Source organism: Sarcophilus harrisii, chromosome 2, assembly GCF_902635505.1.
Source record: "Sarcophilus harrisii chromosome 2, mSarHar1.11, whole genome shotgun sequence".
In the NCBI taxonomy this organism is placed as follows: Eukaryota; Metazoa; Chordata; class Mammalia; order Dasyuromorphia; family Dasyuridae; genus Sarcophilus; species Sarcophilus harrisii.
In genome coordinates this window covers 285,678,894-285,699,401 of record NC_045427.1, presented here as the reverse complement: position 1 = coordinate 285,699,401, position 20,508 = coordinate 285,678,894, and the positions used below count along the sequence as shown (strand labels likewise).

Genomic DNA, 20,508 nt, shown 5'->3' with positions numbered 1-20,508 from the left:
TGGGTCCCCCCATCACTCAATGGAAGATTGGACTTAGTTGTAGATATCTAATTGGTTTAGCCCACTCCAACTTAGAACTCTGCAATTTAAGTAATCCACTAGTCTCATTCTCCTCAGTCAGAGATTATAGGCATATGCTACCATTAACTGTGTGACCTTTTCAGGGCTTAGAGCTACATATGGGTACATACTGAATAAATGTATGTGAAGTAATCAACAAGATACAATTATGTTTTATTTGAGACAGAGATCTAACTAACTATAGTTAATAACTAACTTAATTATCCCTTTAAGTTTAAAGTAGAGAAAACTTAAGTCATACAGGGTGATTAAAATCCAATCCAATCCAAACATTTATTAAACAAGGTTTGGTGCTGGCTTAGGAAATACATGAAGATGGAAAATGATATAATCCTTGCCTTCAGTTTATAAGTGAAGGGCAGTAATGTGATCTACACAAATCAATAACAATCACAGAAGTAATAACTCAGTCCACACCTAAAAGGAAGGAATTACTTTCTTTACAATATTCTCAACAAATAACCATTCATTTGGGGGGGGGGAGGGGGGGGGGAGAGGGAGAAGAGAAGAATAGGGTAATTTAGTGCCCTCCAAAGAAAGCAATCTTTTTTTGGCCAGAAATAATTTTTAAAGAAAGATTTTCCTCATATTAAGCCCCAAACCTAATTGTTCTAGCTCTGCTCTCTTGGTTCAAGGAAAACAAACTTATCCTTTCTTCTTCAGGACAGTCCTCCATGCACCTCTACCCATCAATCAGATGTCTCTTCTCTATGGAAAACATCTCCAGATCCTTTAAGATCCTCAAAATAGCAGTTTCTAGCTCTCTCATTTTACTCAGATATGTATTCTAGAGTTGGAAGAGAACCTAGGTATTATCTAATTCAATCCCTTCATTTTATATATAAAAAAAAGATTAAAAGTCGAGAGTCAATGTGAATTATGGATTGTCACATAGGTAATAAGGGGCTGAACAGGAATTTGAACCTAGTATCTCTAACCTGAAGATCAGATCTCCTTGCACAATGAATCTTAAACACATCTAAAATAATTCTCTCTTACACAAAATATGCTTCAATATTAAATTCTCCAGGTTTATTAAAGTGAAACAAAATGAAAGACTCTAAGAGCAACCATTAATGCTTCAGCTTAAAACCACTGGTTAACTTTAAGTTACAATAAACTGGATTTGGATGACTTTAAAACAATGTGATTTGCACTTAAACCACCTTTAAGTTAAAATGGGCAAATGACACATATAGCATAATAAGAATTTATCAGACTTTCTATGCTTCCACAAAGGAGGCTTTGTATATACTCCAACTTCTTCTAATTAAGGATACTAGTAACATTGCATTATGAATATCTTAATACATTTTAAATCTGTCATCCTATAATACCCATGGTTCTTTGCAGACTACAGGGATTATGTTTTTATAAAACAGATACCTCAGAACAGCTTCCACCAGCCTTTTTCTCATTTTCTCAGCTTGGATTGCAAACAGCCGTGGCTCTAGGGATTCGGAAGACCTTATAATGATATCAAAGAATCTTCTTGTCTTGCTGGCATTATGGGATTTATTTTGGATCTGTATATACGATCTCCAAAGAACCTGGTTGTCCGGATATAATTTTAAAGCCTCTGAAAGCGTTTCTCTCAGAGGATTCAAAGGGAACACACTCACTTTCATGTGGTACCTGAGTAGATTTGCATGCATCAGTGTGACAGCTTCAAGGGCATTGGTCAAATTTTGGGCTCCAATATTTGCACTCAGCCTTGAGAATTCTGATGAAATGGACCCTTTAAGTCTTTCATACACTTGTTTATATATATGCATAGCAGCATTAACTCCTATGGTCAAATACTGGAAAAGCATAAAGCAGCCAACCATGCCAACCAAATGACCAGAACAATTAAAAGAAGATGGGTCAGGAGCTGAACTTTCATTTAAATGCTTCTGCAGCATGTGCTCATATGCTTTGCGGGCTTTCAAAATGTTCATAGCTAATACCTGTCCAGTATAAGGTATGTATGGACCATTCTCAGTCAGTTTAGTTAATATATGAATTGCTCTGGATGTAGTAGCCCCTTCCAAGTTCCCTGAGAGTTCTACTTCTAGTTCAGCATAAAGCAAGCTTAAGTCAAAGAGTCTAGAACTTAAGTCTTCTGGCCCTGCCATGCTAATAGCAGTGTCAAAAACCTTCCTTGCATCTTCTATGTTGCCAAGTAACCATTCTAGGTGGGCATATGCTTTCCAAAGGCAAAAGTTGTTTCTGTTGTCAGGTTCCTTGAGGAGATTCTTGGCTAGTTTTTTGCATTTTTTCCCTTGAGACTTCAGTCTCTTCTTGTTTTTAGTTTGCAGACACCAAGTGACCTATAGGCAAAAAGAAAGAGATGGATTTAAACAATGGCAACTTTAAAAATTAAGTTCACTTTGCACTTTTAATTAACTTCTTTGTTCTTCTAACTCTATATAGAAAACAAGCCATCTATGTTATATTCCTCATCATACTCTTGAGATCACAGGATCATAGATTTCAAGGTCTAAGGGGACCTGTCATATCATCTCCTCCAACTTGGATAAAAGAAACAGATGGCACAAGTGTCATTAATTCAGCAGTAATACGAGTTTAATTCAGGAAAAAAAAAAGCCAAGCAAACATTTTTTCCATAGAATTGAAAACATTATCAGTGTTTCTACTTGAAATTTCTAAACATATGGTCACAAATCCTTTATTAGTTTTACTCCAAAGATATTTAATATCTCAATTTTATGAAAGATGTTATTTTAACAATACAATATGAATTTACCATTTTGAAATTGAAAAAAAAGATTAAATATTTAAAGTGTCCAGCAGAGGGCAGAATAGGTCAATCACATAATTTTTAATATCTGATGCTCAAATAAAAGAGTTAGGAAATGAAGGAACTTAATCCAAATTTAAATTAATCAGAATTCCTAATCACAGAAATTTGAAAATATAAACAAACAACATAGTATTCATTTTATTTCAGTACCTGATATCATCTACTCTCACCCTATTTATTGTTATCCCATTGATGCAGACACACAAAATATGGGAAGAACAAATTAAGGATTTGTTCCAAAGGATTATTAAGATGGTAACTATTGTGACAAACAATAACAATAATAATATCTAGCAATGAAATAATATTTAAGGACTCACAAACTCTTTTTAAGCACTATCTTAATAGATTCTAACCACCCCTATGAAATAGGTAGATACTAGAAATATTCTTGTATTACTGGAGATGGGGGGAAAGAAGAAGATGATTGAGGTTGAAAGGTGAAGTCATACACCCAGGCTCACCTGGGACTGCAATTTAACATCATTCACTGTCTCTTAGTTTCAAATCCAGCTCTCATCATAATGCCATACTATAATCCCAGAGAAAGCCTGGGAATTTCAAACATTATGAACCATAAAAGTTAATCAGAAATGAATAAATTAGCACCAGACAAATGTAAAAGGAACACAAATTACCTTAGCAATTTCATACTGTAACCACGAAAGGCAGAGATGAGATTTTTCTTTCCCTGAAAATAGGGGCAATACAAGATGAAATATATTCTGTATGAACTCCTCGCCTTCTTTGCAGTGACCCATCCGATGTTCCTGTCTGTTCATTTTGTCCATGCGACCGACGCAATTAATCCCGGAAAATGATGGATTGAAAAAAGTCAATGGTTTTTCATCAGAAATCCCATCATCGAAAATACCATTTTCATCCATGGCAAGATAGAGGCATGAAGCTGGAAGATTATAGCTTGAAGGGACTCCCAAGAATTGTAGAAATGAATCAATCAGTTGAAATTTTAGATCCAAACTAGGAAGTTTTATGAGAGATAGGCCTAGATCATCAAATAACACCTAAAAAAAAAAAAAAGGACAAACTTTATTAGTCACACATCCAAGACTACATTTTAATAGAAAACCCCATCAACTTCTTATTACTTATTCATAGTTATTTTCCTATGGGTAACCTGATTATTCAATTATCTGAAGCATAAAAATAGTACATAAACAAGTGTTGTGCTTGTCAATAAGACTCAAAGACTACAGGCCTCAAGATCTAAAACTGGAGAAAGAGGAAAAAAATCTACACAAACAATATGCATTTTTTGAGAAGTGATGAAGTTTAAAATCAGTATTTTTAAAAACACTTTAGCTAATATGAATAAAAGTGTAATCATATTAGTTCTTAAATCCAGAAAAGCTGTTTCAATAATTTCTCAGATAAATGGCAACTGTGCATCATTTTAATTATAAAACAGACAACTTTTTTATTTCACAGCTTCTGGACAAAATTGTTCTAAGAAATGAAAATTAGGCAAAAAAAAAAACAAACAAAAAAACAAACAAACAAACAAAAAAAAAAACGATAAACCAAACATAACAAAATTAGGAAAATCCAACTGACCATACTAACAACAATTTCAAGATCTCAGTAAGAAAATGTAGAGTTCTTAAAATTGATTTAATAAAACCATTTTCAAAATCTATAGCCCCAAAGTAGCTACAAAATGTCTTCATTCCGATTATATAATGGCCCTAGCAGAGGTGGAGCCAAGATGGTGGAGTAAAAGCAGGATGAGAAGTTGAGAGAAGTGGTGAAATAGGAATGGAATGGATTGAATGAAGTTTTCTCAGTATTGAGATTGTCACATGATTCCTATATCCAGAGGGGGAATATGAGATCTTGGGCCTCAGGTTTCAGGAAGTCACATGATCCCTATTCCCATCTTGAACTCTGGGTTGTAGGGAGTCATGTGGTCTCTAAAGACCAGACCCTCAAGAAGTGCCATGACCCCACAGGAAGAGACATGATCCATAGGAAGCAGACATTGGTCAAGGATGGTTACTTCCTTTTAGTCTATCCAATGAAAAAGCTTGGATCTTTTGTTATTTAAACCTGAGAAGGCAGAAGCTGGTCAGGTTCACCAGCACATGGCTGGAGATGGGATGGCTCCCAGGTGTGTCAGGGCCTCCCCTGCAGGATTATATAAATGCTTTCTCTTTGTACCTGAAGATGTCTCTAATTTGTTAAAGGGGGTCTAGCACCCATCCCACACAGACAGGATTGGATTTTAATAACAAGAAAGTCAATATAAATAAAAGCTTGATCACCGAGAACTTAACTACTTATATATCAACTGAACTTTTTCTGTTTTTCTCTTAGAAGAATTTAGCAAGGATCTCTTAGAAGGTACTTTCAGGATATGTACATAGATTTAACTCTTATCTCCCATACTTTCCAAATCTAATTCCTAGCCAATAAGAATTGATGAATCAAGGTCCTGTTAGATCCTCAAACGTTAGAAGCTTAATTATTTTCATTATTCTAAAGCATTTTGAAAAAATTATACAAAATAATGTTTTAAATAAGAAAAACTTCTGACCCGAAGGCTTAAAACCAAAATGTTGTTTGTCATGACTACTTCAAGCCAGGAAAAGGGAATGAGTCTAAATGGGCATGTTCTGCTCATATATTCTTTTCAAATACAAATTATTTGAATTTAGTCAAAGAACGCAACTGCCTCTCCTTGCATCTCATCATCATCTTCTCACATGAAGAGATCCATTCTACAGGTCTGAGTTAGACTTCCAGAAGCCACTGGCAGGTGGCTCTTGTATCACAACATAAAGCACTAGCTTCTCTTTGCCTTGGGCACTGTTTAGTCTCAAGGATGGGGTGGGGTAGGTGGGTAGGAAAGAGGGAGAGAGACAGCAGATACAATGATCAGTTCACACAAATACAGCACTTTCACAATGCAGATTCTTACCTAATCTTTATAATAAGCCCCAGGGAAAGGTGTCATTATCACCTCCATTTTCTAGGTAATAATAACCAGAACTTTAAGGTTTGCAAAGTGATTTTCCTACATTATCTTAACTGATTCTCACAATAACCCTATGAGGTAAGTACCATAATAATACCTATATTACAGATGAGTAAATGGAGGGCTGAGAGAGATTAGGTGACTTCTCAGAGTTACACTTAGTAAAAGTCTGAAGCAGGATCTAAGCTCTGGATTAACATCAATTCCAACCTTCTGACCATTGTACCCCAAAATGAGAAGCCCATGGTTTAGTGACTTGGTCGTAGTCAGATGGTGTCTGATGGCAATGGAGGACATGAAACCAAGTCTTCTGATTCTTGAAGCCAGAGCTTCTCCTACAAAACCCCTGCCCTTCCTTGCCAATGTATTGTCTTGTCCAACAACAGTCTATAACCATGGCTGTTGCTCATTTGTGACATAGTCACAGAGAATTACCCAAGATGTTTTGAAAATGTAGTTGCAAAAACAGGCAACCTCTTAGTTCTACTTTAGACTGATGTACTAAAAGTTAAATTATTCTGACTTTTCAGAATGATTAATATGACTAACTCTAACAAGATAGTGAAACTCGACTGAGAAAATTTTCCATGCTGTACCTATAACTTGTCATACACAAGGCAATATAATTGCTGTCTTGTGAAACTGGGTCAATTCCAGGAACCAAAATAGAATTCCCTCCTTCAGTGCAATTCAAAACCTACACAGGTGGATATTTGCTTCACAAATCAAAGGCTAGGTGCCACTGTGGACCTATCCTTCCTTTGTCTATTTAACTCTTCTTTACTTCCTACTCTTTTCATGCATTTTAAAGCCACCCAATTCACCTCTCAATCCCACTCCAACTCCCATCACCTAAAAGGAACACACAAACTTTAATAATCACTTCTTTGTGATGGGACTGAATACATACATAGCTTTCTGGCCCACTACCAATGGCCTTAGCAGAGGTGGAGCCAAAATGGTGGAGTAAAGGCTCCAAAACAAACCACTCCAAATAATGGACTTTAAACAAATAATGACACTAAACAAATTTTAGAATGTCAGAAATCACAAAAAGATAAAGTGGAACAATTTTCCAGCCTGAGATTTTTTAGAAGGTCTGTTGTACCAGGGTAGGAGTCTAGCCTTCCCCAGAAAATTAGGAGCAGGCCTTGGAAGACCTGAATCAATGGCAGCAACAGAGGTTTCCAGACTTCGCAGTCCACAAACACAAAAAAGATGACTTGGAAGGTCAGCAGGAAAGGTCTGTCTCGCTAGGTTGAGAGGGTCTTGAGAAACTAGCATACCAGAAGAGAGTCTTGAAAGTCCCTGAAGCAATGCAGCTGTTTCTAGAGGTCTCAGCCCACAAACAGTAAGGGGGTCAAAAACTGCTTAGGAAGAAATCTCTTTACTAGCACTGAAAAAGACTCTGTTGCTTTAGCACACTAGACCATACAGCCACAGTGGAGCAGGGATCCTCCTCATAATTTCAGGGCAGGAAAGAGTGCTTATTGTCACTCAAACACACTTATCCTTGAATTATAACATCTTGGAAGAATTGAAAGCTTGCATGTCTCTGGAAGAATCTCTGAAAATAGCTGCACAAAAATCTCTAAAGCCACTGGGACAGGGCAACCTCTCCTCTGGAAATAGAGCCCTACTTTAAAAAACAGTTAAAAGCTAAGCAATAGATTAGGAAAATTAGCAAACAACAGAAAAAAGATTCTAGAAGATAAAGTCAAAGACTTATATCCAAAGTCTCCAAGAAAAAAATAAGAATTGGTCTCAGGACATGGAAGAGCTCAAAAAGGATTTTAAAAATCTATTAAGAGAAGTAGAGGAAAAATTGGGAAGACAAATTAAGAGTGATGCAAAAGGAAGTACAAAAAGCTAATGAAGAGAATGACATAAAAAGCAACATTAGCTAAATAGGAAAGGAGATACAAAAGCTCACTGAGAAAAAGAAATCTTTAAAAATTACAATTGAGCAAAATGCAAGCTGGTGACTATAAGAAATCAAGAAACAATAAAAGAAAACAAAAAAAAAAAAGAAAGAAAAAGAAAAAAAGAAAATAAAACAATGTGAAAGATCTCATTGGAAAAAAACAACTAACCCAAAAAATAGATCCAGGTGAGATAATTTTAAAATTATTATATTGGACTACCTGAAAGCCATGATCCAAAAAAAAAAAAAAGCACCTAGACATCATCTTTCAAGAAATTATCAAGGAAAACTGTCCAGATATTCTAGAACTAGAGAGTAAAATAGAAATTTAAAAAATTCATCAATCATCTCCTAAAGGAGATCCCAAAATAAATATTTACAGGAATATTATAGTCAAATTCAGGAACTCCCAGATCAAGGAGAAAATATTAGAAGCATTCAGAAAGAAACCCTTCCAAGTATAGTGGAGCCATAGTAAGGACAACACAAGATTTAACAGCTTCTACATTAAAGGATTGAAGGTCTGGGAATATGATATTCCAAAGAACAATGGAGTTAGGATTACAACTAAGAATTACCTATAAAGCAAAACCAAGTATAACCCTTCAGGAGAAAAGTTAGACATTCAATGAAATAGAGGATTTTCAAGCATTCATGATGAAAATACTAGAGCAGAATAGAAAATTTCATTTTCAAATACAAGACTCAAGAGAAGCATAAGGAAGTAGTCAAGAAAGGAAAATCATAAGGGACTTAATAAGGTTTGTCTGTTTACATTACTACATGGGAGAATGACACATGTAACTTGTGAGAACTTTCATTTATTGTGGCAGTTGGAAGGAACAGACAGATAGATAGATGGCACAAATGTGAATTGAACATGAAGGAATAATATCTAAAAAAATAAAATTAAGAGGTAAGAGAGGAATGTTTTGGGAGAAAGGGAAGGGGAGAAGTAGAATGGCATAAATTATCTGTGATAAAAGAGGCAAGAAAAAGCTTTTACAGTGGAGCAGAAGAGGGGAAAGGGAAGAGTGCATGAGCCTTATTACTCTCATCAGAATTAATTCAAAGAGGAAATAACATGTACAATATAAATATAGAAATCTATTTTATTCTACAGGAAAGTAAGAAAGGAAAGGGATAAGAGAAGGAAGAGAGGTCATATTGGGGGAGGGAGTGGTCAGAAGTAAAAGACTTTTGAAGAGGGATAGGGTGAAAGGAGAAAAAGAATAGAAAAAACAAGGCAGGGGAGAAAAAGCAACAGTAATTGTGAAAAGAATTTTGAAGCAAGTTTCTCTGATATAGGCCTCACTTCTCAAATGTATAGGCAACTGAGTATTTAAAAAAAAAAAAAAAAAGAGCTATTCCTCAAATGACAAACGTTTAAAAGATATGAACTATGTCCAAAGGGCTATATTAATGCATATTCTTTGACCTAACAATACCACTATTAAGTATGAATCCCAAAGAGATTTAAAAAAAAAAAAAAAGGAAAAGGACTTATATGTACAAAAATATTTATAACAGCTCTTTTCTCAGGGCAAAGAATTGGAAATTGAAGGGATGCCCATCAATTAGGAAACGGCTGAATAAATTGTGGTACATGATTATTATTCCCAGCAACACAATATCTCCAACACAATTTCAAAAGACCCATGATGAAAAATGCTGCTAGAGAAAGAAATGATAGTCTGAATGCTGATCAAAGCATAGTACTTTTGAATTTTTGTATTTTTTTGATGGGTTATTTTTTCTTTGGGTCTCTATTTTGTTTCACAACATAGCTAATATACTTTGCATGATTGAAAGTGTATAACCTATAACTACGAGATCTAGGGGAGAGTTGGGAGAAGAAAGAAAATTTGGAATGCAAAATATGTTTTAATGAAATTTTAAATTTTTCTTTATGTAACTGAGGAAAAAAAAGATATCATTTAAAAAATATTTCTGTCCTTTAATGTTTTATAACTTAATTATTGTGATTTACATCAAGAGTTGTAGCTAACAAATTCTTTATCTTGTGGCCAGAATTGAGCTAGACTGGTCCTCAGACATACAAATCATCACCAGAGCTTGCCTTTCACCACAAAAGTTGTCACATACCAGGTGTGACCCCCATATTAAAATGAGGTATCAGAATTGGAGTATTACCTAATATTAGTAATAAAATAGCTACTTCCTTTAAGAAAGAACCTAACAGACTGAAAACTGTTCCGGGGTGTTGGCAGTGAAGAGGAGGATCAAAGCAGCAGCTCTGGCAGGAGGCCTGAAGCTAAGACGCAGCCTCACTACTCTTTCCTAGGGCCTGCTGACACAACTGCTCTCCTTTCCCTCATCTTATGCCTAATTTTCATTTGGAACACAAACAATGGCCTAGAAATAGCTCCATCTTTCAAGAAGTGGATATTTAAAAGACTGAGTCACTTCTGTTACCAATGATTGGTGACAATTTACCCCAGACATCCACAGTTCAAGTTAGATGGGCATTTATCAATCAGTGAATACAGGCTCTGCATCAATGAACTGGAAGTGCTCACTCTCTCAGGACCAACTCATCTCTCAGAAGAGACTGTAAATCAGACAGGAGACTTTTTCCTACAGAAATCAGGAAAGAAATCCCTACTACCTTTGGTGAGGGTATTTACCTGTCTCTCTGGGTCATCACAATCCTCGTCAGTTTGTTTTTTGGTTTTGTCAGGGCGCCAGGGCAGCCAGTGCCTTTGTTCACGGGAATGCTCAACACTGAGCCAGATCTGCCACTTTGGAAGAGTTTTATTCTTTATTTCTTGATCATCCTCCTCAGGTTCGTCTTCATCCTCATCTAGCCAGAAACAAAACATATAGAATTATTAATCACAGGTGAATGACAACAAAAAGGTATGTTTATATAGAACATATATATATATACACACATATATAGATATGTATGTATATGCATCTACATACATATATATCACATATACACATGTGTATATTTTCTCATTTTGATATCCCATTAAGAAGTAAAGGATCCAGTGCTTATAAAGAGATAATCTTTAACATAATCAGAACTAAAATGATAAAGGTCAGTACTGACTGGGCTTTTTTTTTTAAAACAATTGGGAGTTTCTGGCCAGTGACAGTACCAACTATGATCTTAGAAATGATACTGAATTATACTTTTTAGAATTTGCTGAAAATCAAAATATACTGCAATTCACTTTAGTCTGTTTCCCAAACTATAATATAGGGAATGAGAAAGAGCATTCTTGAATCACTTGTAAATTCCCATAAACACACACACACACACACACACACACACACACACACACAACTAATTAATATTGAAAGTAGTGCCATGTTTAAATAACAACTCAATATCAGAATTTTCTATCTAAGTATTTTTTCTACAGAACATTAGTAAAAGTCTAACTTAGGTGGCTTTTAGAGGAAAAAATCAATTTTTAACATAATCTATTACTTATAACTCTGCTTATCACGAAATTCTATAAATAAAACATTCCTTTGAACCAGCCCATAGGACTGTCAGCATAGAGACAACTTACCCTGAGACTTAATTTCTTAATTGAGATATGAATTTCTTATTTTTTCTATTTAATAATTTTTTTTCTAATTACATGTAAAGATAGTTTTCAACATTCAATTCTATAAGATTTTCAATTCCAGCTTTTTTCCCCTCCCTGCTTCCCCTTCTGAAGATAGCAATAATTTCATATGGGTTATACATATATGACTAATGTGGAAATATGATTGATGTAATTGTACAGGTTATACATGTACAATTACATCAATCATATTTCCACATTAGTCATTTTGTGAAAAAACCAAAACAAAAGGGGAATCATGAGAATGAAAAAAAAAAAAAAAAACAAGAAAAAAGTGAAGAATCTTATTTGTTTCCATTACTCAGCATCAATTCATGGAAGTCTTTCCAGGCTTCTCTGAAAACCACCTGCTCACCATTTCTTATAGCACAATAATATTCCATAACATTCACTTAGCACAAATTTTTTGGCTACTCCCCAAATGATGGATTTCAATTTCAATTCTTTGCCACAAAAAGTTGCTATAAATGTTTTAGTACATGTGGATCCTTTTCCATTGTTAATGATCTCTTTAGGACATGGACCTGGTAATGGAATTGTTAGATCAAAAGGTATACATAGTTTTATAGCCCTTTCAGCATGCTTCCACATTACTCTCCAGAATGGTTGGATCAGTTCACAACTCCACTAACAATGCATCAGAGTTTTGATTTTCCCAGGTCTTCTCCCACATAAATCATCTTAACCAAACTTTTCATCATAAGTCCTTTGGATTGTCTTAGATCATTTTACTGTTGAGAATAGCTATGTCATTGATAGTTGTTTGTTGTATAATACTATGTACAGTGCTAGCATTTTTCATTATAAATACTTTGGTCTCAGTTTTCTCATCTGTAAAATAAAAGTTTGCATTAGATGTCCCCTGGGGTCCCTTTGCAAACCTACTTATTAGTCGAATTTTCCCTAGTTTTTATCAAAGGCCTACCTATAGTACGTCTGGCTATCTTTCAAATAAATACGACATTATTATTTCAAGCTAGGTCAGTATTGTAAGGAACAAAGCAATAACAGCTCAAATTTACATTGCTTTTGACAACTTCAAAAGCACCTTCTTCAATTCACTTGTGAGGCAGCCTGTACAATTATGATCATCTCCTCTTTATAGATGAGGAAAATGAGATTCATGAAGAGAAAGGCCATGCCCAAGTTCGCCCAGCTGGCAGCAGCAGCAGAGTAGGGAAGACCCCTGTTTTCTAATGCAATAGTGTTCCCTCACTCCATAATGCTACCTATACCAAAATATCTTAATGCAAGAGTGTAAATAATCCTGGGATCATCCAGAATGAGTGTTACATGAATGCTGGTTAGTAATTATTTCTATAATACTCCTTAAAAAAAGGCAAATATTTTAAAATAATCTGTCAGCCTGTGAGCTGCAAAGGGAACAAAAAAGGCTGATTTAAATGCACACTAAAAATAGCAGGAAAAAAAGCTAGGAATAAAATAACTTTCACAGGACCAATTTATAAAAAAGAAAAATTAAAGTAACTTCATGTGGAAAGAAACTGAAACCCTCAAGTGTGTAACTTATTGGGAAGAAAGTACAGTTGATGATTTTATAGCTTCTAACTGATAAAGGAATTAAAAAAAAAAAAAAAGAGCCACATTCCCTTATGAGAAACAGCTTTAATGTGGTTTTGACATTCAGATATTTGTTTAGTGTTCCCAGTCTACCAATAAGCAAAAGTTTATACAGATAAACAGAGAATAATGCAAAAATTCCAAGGTTGAAAAATACATAAGAGAATTTAAATAGATTACCAGGCTTAATAACGACCCAGCCACCCCTTTCTTGCTGGTGCATCCAGGCTCGCCAGCCTCTTGCTCCCTTTTCTCCAACCCGAGGTTCTCCACTATCCCAAAAAGGTTCAAAGAATTCCACCTATTAGGTGAAGAAAAATGATTACAAATTTTAGAAATGAGTAGTCACTCAAAATATGTACCTTTTGCTTGTATGTGCAAACACATATGTGCAAAGTACATACAGACAGAGGTTCTACAAATGCTGGCGAGGTTCTACAAATCTTGTGTCAGGATCAACTTTTTATCACATGGAACATAACAGTGGCATTTAGGATTCTGTACACTTTAATAATAATTTAAAGATGTGTTGTTAATAAGCAAAAGAGAAATTGAAAGAAAAGATTATACAACATGAATTTTGAATAATCATGTATATTTTCAAAATAGCATAGCTTCATATGGCCAGACCAAGATAAATGGGTCAATGATAATAGTGTACTCTGGAGATGTGAGGATTATCTGCCTTTGAAATTAGATGTTAGTACTGTATGGACTATGTACCCTTACAATAAGAGAAGGAAGGAGAACAACAAGAGGAAGAAGAAAAAGCAAAATAATACAAAAAATATGATGTAATTAAAATTCCTATAGTAACATGCCATCAGATACCTCAACTGCACAAAGACTGTACACTGGGAGCTGCAATGCCTAAGCAAATTTTTGTAAGTAGCCTGAGATTAGAGTGATTCTTGGAATTCTCTGCCTTATTTTCCTCCATTTGGTTACCACTGCTACAAAAGTGGAAGAGGGTCACAAATGAGCAAGGACCATTTTGTATTTTAGTCCATTTCATGAGTTAATATGACTCTCACAATTTATTTCCTGACAGCAAATCTTCTGATAATGAGGCCTTTCATATTTAGTTAACCTTATTCTCAGACAACAAGATCAAAGTCTCCCAGTAGGCCTTTAGTCAAAGCCTTTCCAACCTAGATGAACCAAAAGAGTCTGAATTTCATTTATATCTTTAGAGAATTCTAGATCACCATGACACTAGGAAGAGATATCCAAGAAGGATTTTTGCTGAGGTTACCCCATGCTGAAATTAACACAATATAAAAGATATTCAGAGATTATTTTTCAAGTATTCTTAAAGAAAACTGCAAAAGAATGTAAAAGAGCACAAATGGTGCTTTTACTTAAAAGATGAAACAAAAATGCTACTGAGTATGTCTACTATCTCATTATTATGAGCACTGAAGAAAACATGAGAAAAGACAGCTTTCACAATTTTCTACAGTAGACCTCATCTTTATGGTCCTATAACTAAGAGAGGGCCCTCAAAGGAGTTGTGAGCTCAGTGATTTGGAAATTTCTTCCATTAGTAGCTAGATTTTTTATAATACTTTAAGTTTGAAAAAAAGCTTTATATTATGTTCTCTTATTTGATCTCACAACAACCTTGTGAAGTAGATGCTGTTATCCCCATTTCTATTTACTGTATCACCTAGCTACCCATTCACCCCTACCAGTCCTGCATGACTCTAATCTTCAATGACCTTTCCAAAGCCATTCACCCAATATGGTGGAAGCTTCCTTTGCTTTCTCCTGACATTGCAAAAGCTCCAGCTGAACAATCTGGCTGTCCACTTATCATCTCTTGTCATTGCGATGACAAGCCCAGCTTCCTTTCCTATCATACAATTCCTTGATGCTCCTCACTTGAGTATTTGTGGCTGTTTGATCACATCCATCATGTCCCTTTTTATTGCCTTCCATGTGATGGCATTTACTCCTTCATAGACTCCTTACACAACACTGGCAGAATACTGGTATTAAAGATGGGCCTTTGCTTTCACAGGAAGTATGAGTTCGTTAAAGGAGCTTTGTACTGATGGCAATACAACCCACATACTAGACAAGTTCTGTGGATTATTCATCCAAATTCAAGTTCTTATCTTTCTTAATGCAGAGGGTGTTTCCCAAGTGAATGATAAGTGAGTGACTATACATCTCTTCCAGGAGATGCTACAGTGTTTGAAGATTAATACAATCAACACAATGTCATCTGCAAACAAAAGTATATAGGGATCTCATCATCCACAAACATCAACATTGGATCTACTCTGCTTCTCCTCTACCATCCTTTAGTAAACATCTATTCCCTGTCTCATTTCTTGTGCCTGGTATCTCTAACTGGAATATGGCTAAGCATTTCTTTTTATTTTTACATTTCTTGAGACATATGATGGGAAATATTTTGTTGAAAAATAGCCCGTAACATGGTGTCTTGCGCTACTTAATTAACTTTTTTTTCAAACAAACAATAAGCACAATGGAACCATATAATCTCTATTTCTTTCAGTCAATTATGACATGGTGATTCTATAGTCCATTGTTGATTACTGATTGTGAAAGTCTGCTTGTTCCCTTTTCAAGAATGTCCACACAAATGAGTGACTCATAAAGATTTTATACATACAGGAGAGAAGGCATATAGATTATTGGTTACTAATGTTCCTTTAGTTCCTTTCTTAAAAGATTTGAAATTTTTTTTCTACACCTTTGGCATCTTCTCTTTGAGACATATTTTAATTTTCTTTTTCTTTTTTTAAAAATATTGATCCTTCCCTAATTTCACAACTGCATCTTCTCCAGCTCAGATCTCTATTAAATACACTTAGTCCAACCCAACTGTCTTGTTTTTAGTGCTTTTTTTTACTCCATCTATAAACATATCTGGGACTGTGAGGGTCTAAATATGACAGCTCCACTGTTCTTAATGAAAAAAAGTTTGTTTTAATGATTTTTTAAAATAAATCTTTTCCATTTTTATGCTATTTGTTGTCCTCCTTCCATTTTCATGCTTAACTGCTCTTGGAATTATTTTGCTTTATCTTAAATCTTCCAAACTTTCAACTCTTTTAGCCTCTAGTACATCTCTCCTTTTTGAGCTAATACTGCTTTCAAGTGTCTAATCAATCTTCAAAAAATTTTATAAACAAGTTAATATTTTAATCTGCTGTTGCCTTGGCTAGATGTCACTCTAAACAGTAAATCAAGATGTTTCTAAGTAAACTATGTAATTGGCTCCATTTCTCAATCTATTTTTTTCCCCTTCCAATTACTTCTTTTCTTAACCTATATATGTTAATTTTATTTCTGCAAAAGCTCTCCAGTTTCATTTCAACAGTTATCTATTTTATCCTTCACAATTACTCCTAACTTTTGTTTAGTTAATTGAGGGGAAAAAAAACTTTAAAAAATAGAGAGGCTAAGAGGGAAGCTATAGAAATGGCATATTACATACACTTTTCAGCTGAGGGCACTGTAAGTTACTTCTGCTTAATTGGATGAAACTCTCATGGAGTAGATAATCTAGAAATATTCATAATGTAGAAATAAAACAAGTCAACAAACTTTTTTAAAAGGCTATTAGGTATTTTCAGAGAAAAACAAGAAATAGTTATGCTAACAGCTTGGAAGGGGTAGTGTAATGTTACATTAATTAGCTTTGAGTATCTAAGAAATGGGCAAATTTACGACTGTTTAAATGGTACTTTTGAGTTGTATCCATTTTGACCCTCCATGGGCTAGTGGTCTTCCCTCTCCAAGGGGCTCACCAATTTGGTGATCAATCCTATTGTAGTTCAGAACTTATGAACTCAAAGGGTCCACCATTCTGCAATGTTTTAGGTAATCTTTGTTCCATTTTTATCTAGCATTGTCCTATTTTTGAAGTTAACTTAACTTGAAATTTGCCTAAAACCCTTCTAGAATCAGGTAGAGTATAAATGTTAAACATATTTTTAAAAAATGAAAGACATAAAAGTTGATTTCTTTGATTGTAATGTTTGGCTAGCTTTCTGGAAGTCCTTTGGATGGGCCTTAGTCTTTGGGTGGAGAAGTGATGAAGCAGGACAGCCACCACGAGGCTGGTCAAAGATAGAATATCTATCTTCCAGTCCTTAGCCTTAGTATGCCTTATTGTAATTACATCATCACAGATTATGTGTGAATTTAGAGAACCAATACATCATCATACTAAGTACTAAGTATATATGTGAACTAGAGAACCATTACATCATCAATTCCACTGAGTTAACACCTTGTTTCAAGTATACTTCTCCCGAGTTCTGGCTCTCTACATTTGATTATCAATATAAGTCAGCAAAACACTCCTGAAAGTAGCTCAAAATGATATCCAATGTTCGTTCTCAGAATATCATCTTATCCAAAGCTGCTATTCATTAGTGACTATAAAACAGCATTAAGCAACAGCATGTACAAATGACTAAAGCTAAGTATAGACAATTATTTTTCAAAAAACAAACTTCTGGCATTTAATTTTATCTGTGATTATAGCTAACAATAAATTTTGAGAGTGAAATTTCTTATGGCTGAAAGGTTAATTGGACAGTTAACAGTAAGAGTGGAAAAGAGTTAAACATGGTTTAAGAACTAGACAATGATCAAACTCCAATATTGCATTGTCCACAGTAAAAGTTAACTCAAAATGTACTATATGAGAAGGAAAGATACAAAACTAGGTTACCTAAAATGGGATACCTCTCTTTTAGGTTGCTATATCCTTATAGCAATAAAGAACAAACCTAAAATATATTTTCCCAACGAACTTTGACTACATTTGATTTTTGTGTCATTAATGCTTTTAAAATTCTTCAAAAGTACCTGACTTCAGAAATCACATAAGCTCTTTGTTACAAAATATCAAAGACAGAAAGGCCATTAAAGGTAATCTAATACAACTCCTTCAATTTATAGACAGCACAATCTAAAATAAAAATAACAAGAGTATATTAGCTAAGGTATATAGTCAATTAGAAGTAAAATTTAAACTTGAATTACTATGAATTTGAATTTTAACTATTTTAGTTCAATTATGTTCTGTTACACAACATTACGTCTTCTTAATGGAATGTCCTATTCTCTAGTCATAAATTTCTCATTTGTTTATGTGTACTTGTAACACACACACATTAAGTATTATGTTACACACACACACACACACACACACACACACACACACACACACACCCTGCTAGCGCTATTGCTACCTTGTTCAGTAATTGTCTCACATGAAGTAGAAGCTTCCTTCAATGTTACCCATTATACCTATGTCCAAAAAAGGGGGGGAGGGGAGAGAGAGATTTTGACAACTAGCTAATAAATAAGAGATAACTGAATTTTATTCATAAGAAAAAGCCAGTTTAACCAGCACAGTCTAGGAAAAAAATACTGATTGAAAATAACTTTTTCCATCTAACCACCATTTTACAAGTTTCTTTTCCTAGCCTTTAAATTGCAATGTATTCAATATGGCTTCTAAAAAGAAATACTAGAAATAATTAAGTAGAAACTACTGACCTGTCCCCTGGTAGGAAGATCTTTCACACTGTCAGGTTTGAAGAAGGTAAAGTCAATCATGGCTTGGAACAAAGAAATCGCTTTTTCAGTGTGGCCAGCTTGTCTGAGAAAATGACACTGCTGAAGAAAGAGGGCTGTAACAGGGGGGAAAAAAAGAAAAAATCATTTTTCAGCATCATTAAAAAGAGCTCATTTTCCAAAAGAGATATCCAATCCAGGAAAAAACTTCCTCATAGTCTAAAATAGAAGCATTTCACTGCACTGAAGAAAAAAAAAGAATAAAAATGTATCTATTATTTTCTAGGAGAAATAATTGTTATCAACAATAGGAATACTAATTGTTATCAACAAAATGCATCCACTCATATTTTCATAACTAATCCAATTCTGGGTTAAAATATCAGAACTAAAAATGGCACAGTACGTGAAATGCGCTGAGAAATTAGCTATCATTAACTATCATAAAATAAAAGTTTCACTGGTATTTGCAAAGCTATATACCAATGCTATTACAGTATATTGGTTTTTAACCAAAAAGTAGAGATCTATATGCACTTTAACACTAGATGGCATTATTCACCAGCAGATTTTTATCATAAGCTCTTGGCCTATAATAAACAAATTAACATCTTATGATGAAATTTAAAAATTTTTTTCACTCTAGTAACAACTACTTACATAAGAAACTTCAATCATCCATAAGCAGAAAATAATAATTTGATTATTTTATAAGAGCAGTAAATCTATTCTTGAGTAAAAAAAAATCAGTAAATAATTTTTCTTAAAAAAAATTAGGGTTCTATCTTGGCAAGTTGCTTTAAAAAAAATTTTTTTAGCAGATTCCCTCTAAAAAGGACCTAAAATATCAGTTGATAGAAATGCCTTAACCATTCATCTAATATATCCATTCACCAGAAGCAGCACATGTTCCTTAACATATTTCAAATAATTTGTACAGATTTCTATGACTAAAGAATAGTGGATTAACATTTGTCAATACTTCAAACAGACTCAGTAAATATCCATCAAATTGCAGCACCCTACTAAGTAAGAAAAAAAAAAATTTAAAAAATAAGAAAAAAATATCACATACTAAAATTTTCATTACACTGTTCCTAAGTGTTAATTCAAAAACAATTTATTTTACAAGATGGAAGAATTTATCTTTAGAAAACCTTTTATCTATGTGTTCTTCATGTTAATATTCTGGGCTCGCCTTTGAAATATCAGCAATTCACTCAATTTATATTACAACTTCTTTTGCAAAAGAGAAGCATCTGTTACATCCATATGGGAGTAGCAATGCTTGCTTTATCAACTCAAGAAGCAAGATTCCAGACATTTTCAGTACATTTTTTTGTAACACACACACACAAATGCCCTTGATTACAACTATCTTTCTATATTGCATTTCACAGTGGTATCTTCTTACCGAACATAGCTTCTTCAGTTCCAGGCAATGCAGGATGAGATAAGATGCTCCCATCTTGTACTGCTGCCAGGGTGCTAAGGCATTTTCCATACAGATTGTGAATTTTGGATACTGTAAAGGTGCTAAATTGGCTCTGGCAAAATAAGAGGTATTTCTGCCATAAGGATGTATTATTGGGGTGTAAAAAAATCAGTTTCTGCCACTCTTTGATCAAAGTAGATGGTTCCCAGAATTCTGTACAGAGTTTTAGCCTGGCAAGCTTCAGTTCCACACTGTTCTGGTTGCTTTCAATGGCACGTTCTAAAATGGACAATTTCTTTTCCAGAATTAGCTTCAGTGATTTTCTTCTGGACTCTTGCTCTCCTTCACTGATGGTGTATAGGCTTGGTCTTTTCATCACTTCATCCTCAAAACAAAAGGAAAACTGAGTTACAATTATACATGACATGGAGTTATTCTTAGGCATTTAAATGTTTTACAGTATATGTACCATCTCAAACTGGCTTCCTAGAAGGACTAGAACGACAAAAT

The 20,508-nt window shown here is 34.4% G+C and overlaps 1 protein-coding gene across 2 annotated transcripts in view; it reads right to left on the bottom strand.

Moving 5' to 3' along the window:
* The window catches only part of NRDE2 (NRDE-2, necessary for RNA interference, domain containing), a 61,602-nt gene that overhangs the window by 8,929 nt on the left and 32,165 nt on the right, over positions 1-20,508 (bottom strand). For both annotated transcript variants that reach the window (XM_003756162.4, XM_012547321.3), the window contains exons 6-11: positions 19,978-20,383; positions 18,546-18,679; positions 13,176-13,296; positions 10,455-10,630; positions 3,526-3,912; positions 1,468-2,393 (exon numbers count right to left, since the gene is read on the bottom strand). In XM_003756162.4, the coding sequence (XP_003756210.2) occupies positions 1,468-2,393; positions 3,526-3,912; positions 10,455-10,630; positions 13,176-13,296; positions 18,546-18,679; positions 19,978-20,383 (2,150 nt within the window). The remainder of the gene's footprint in view (positions 1-1,467; positions 2,394-3,525; positions 3,913-10,454; positions 10,631-13,175; positions 13,297-18,545; positions 18,680-19,977; positions 20,384-20,508) is intronic.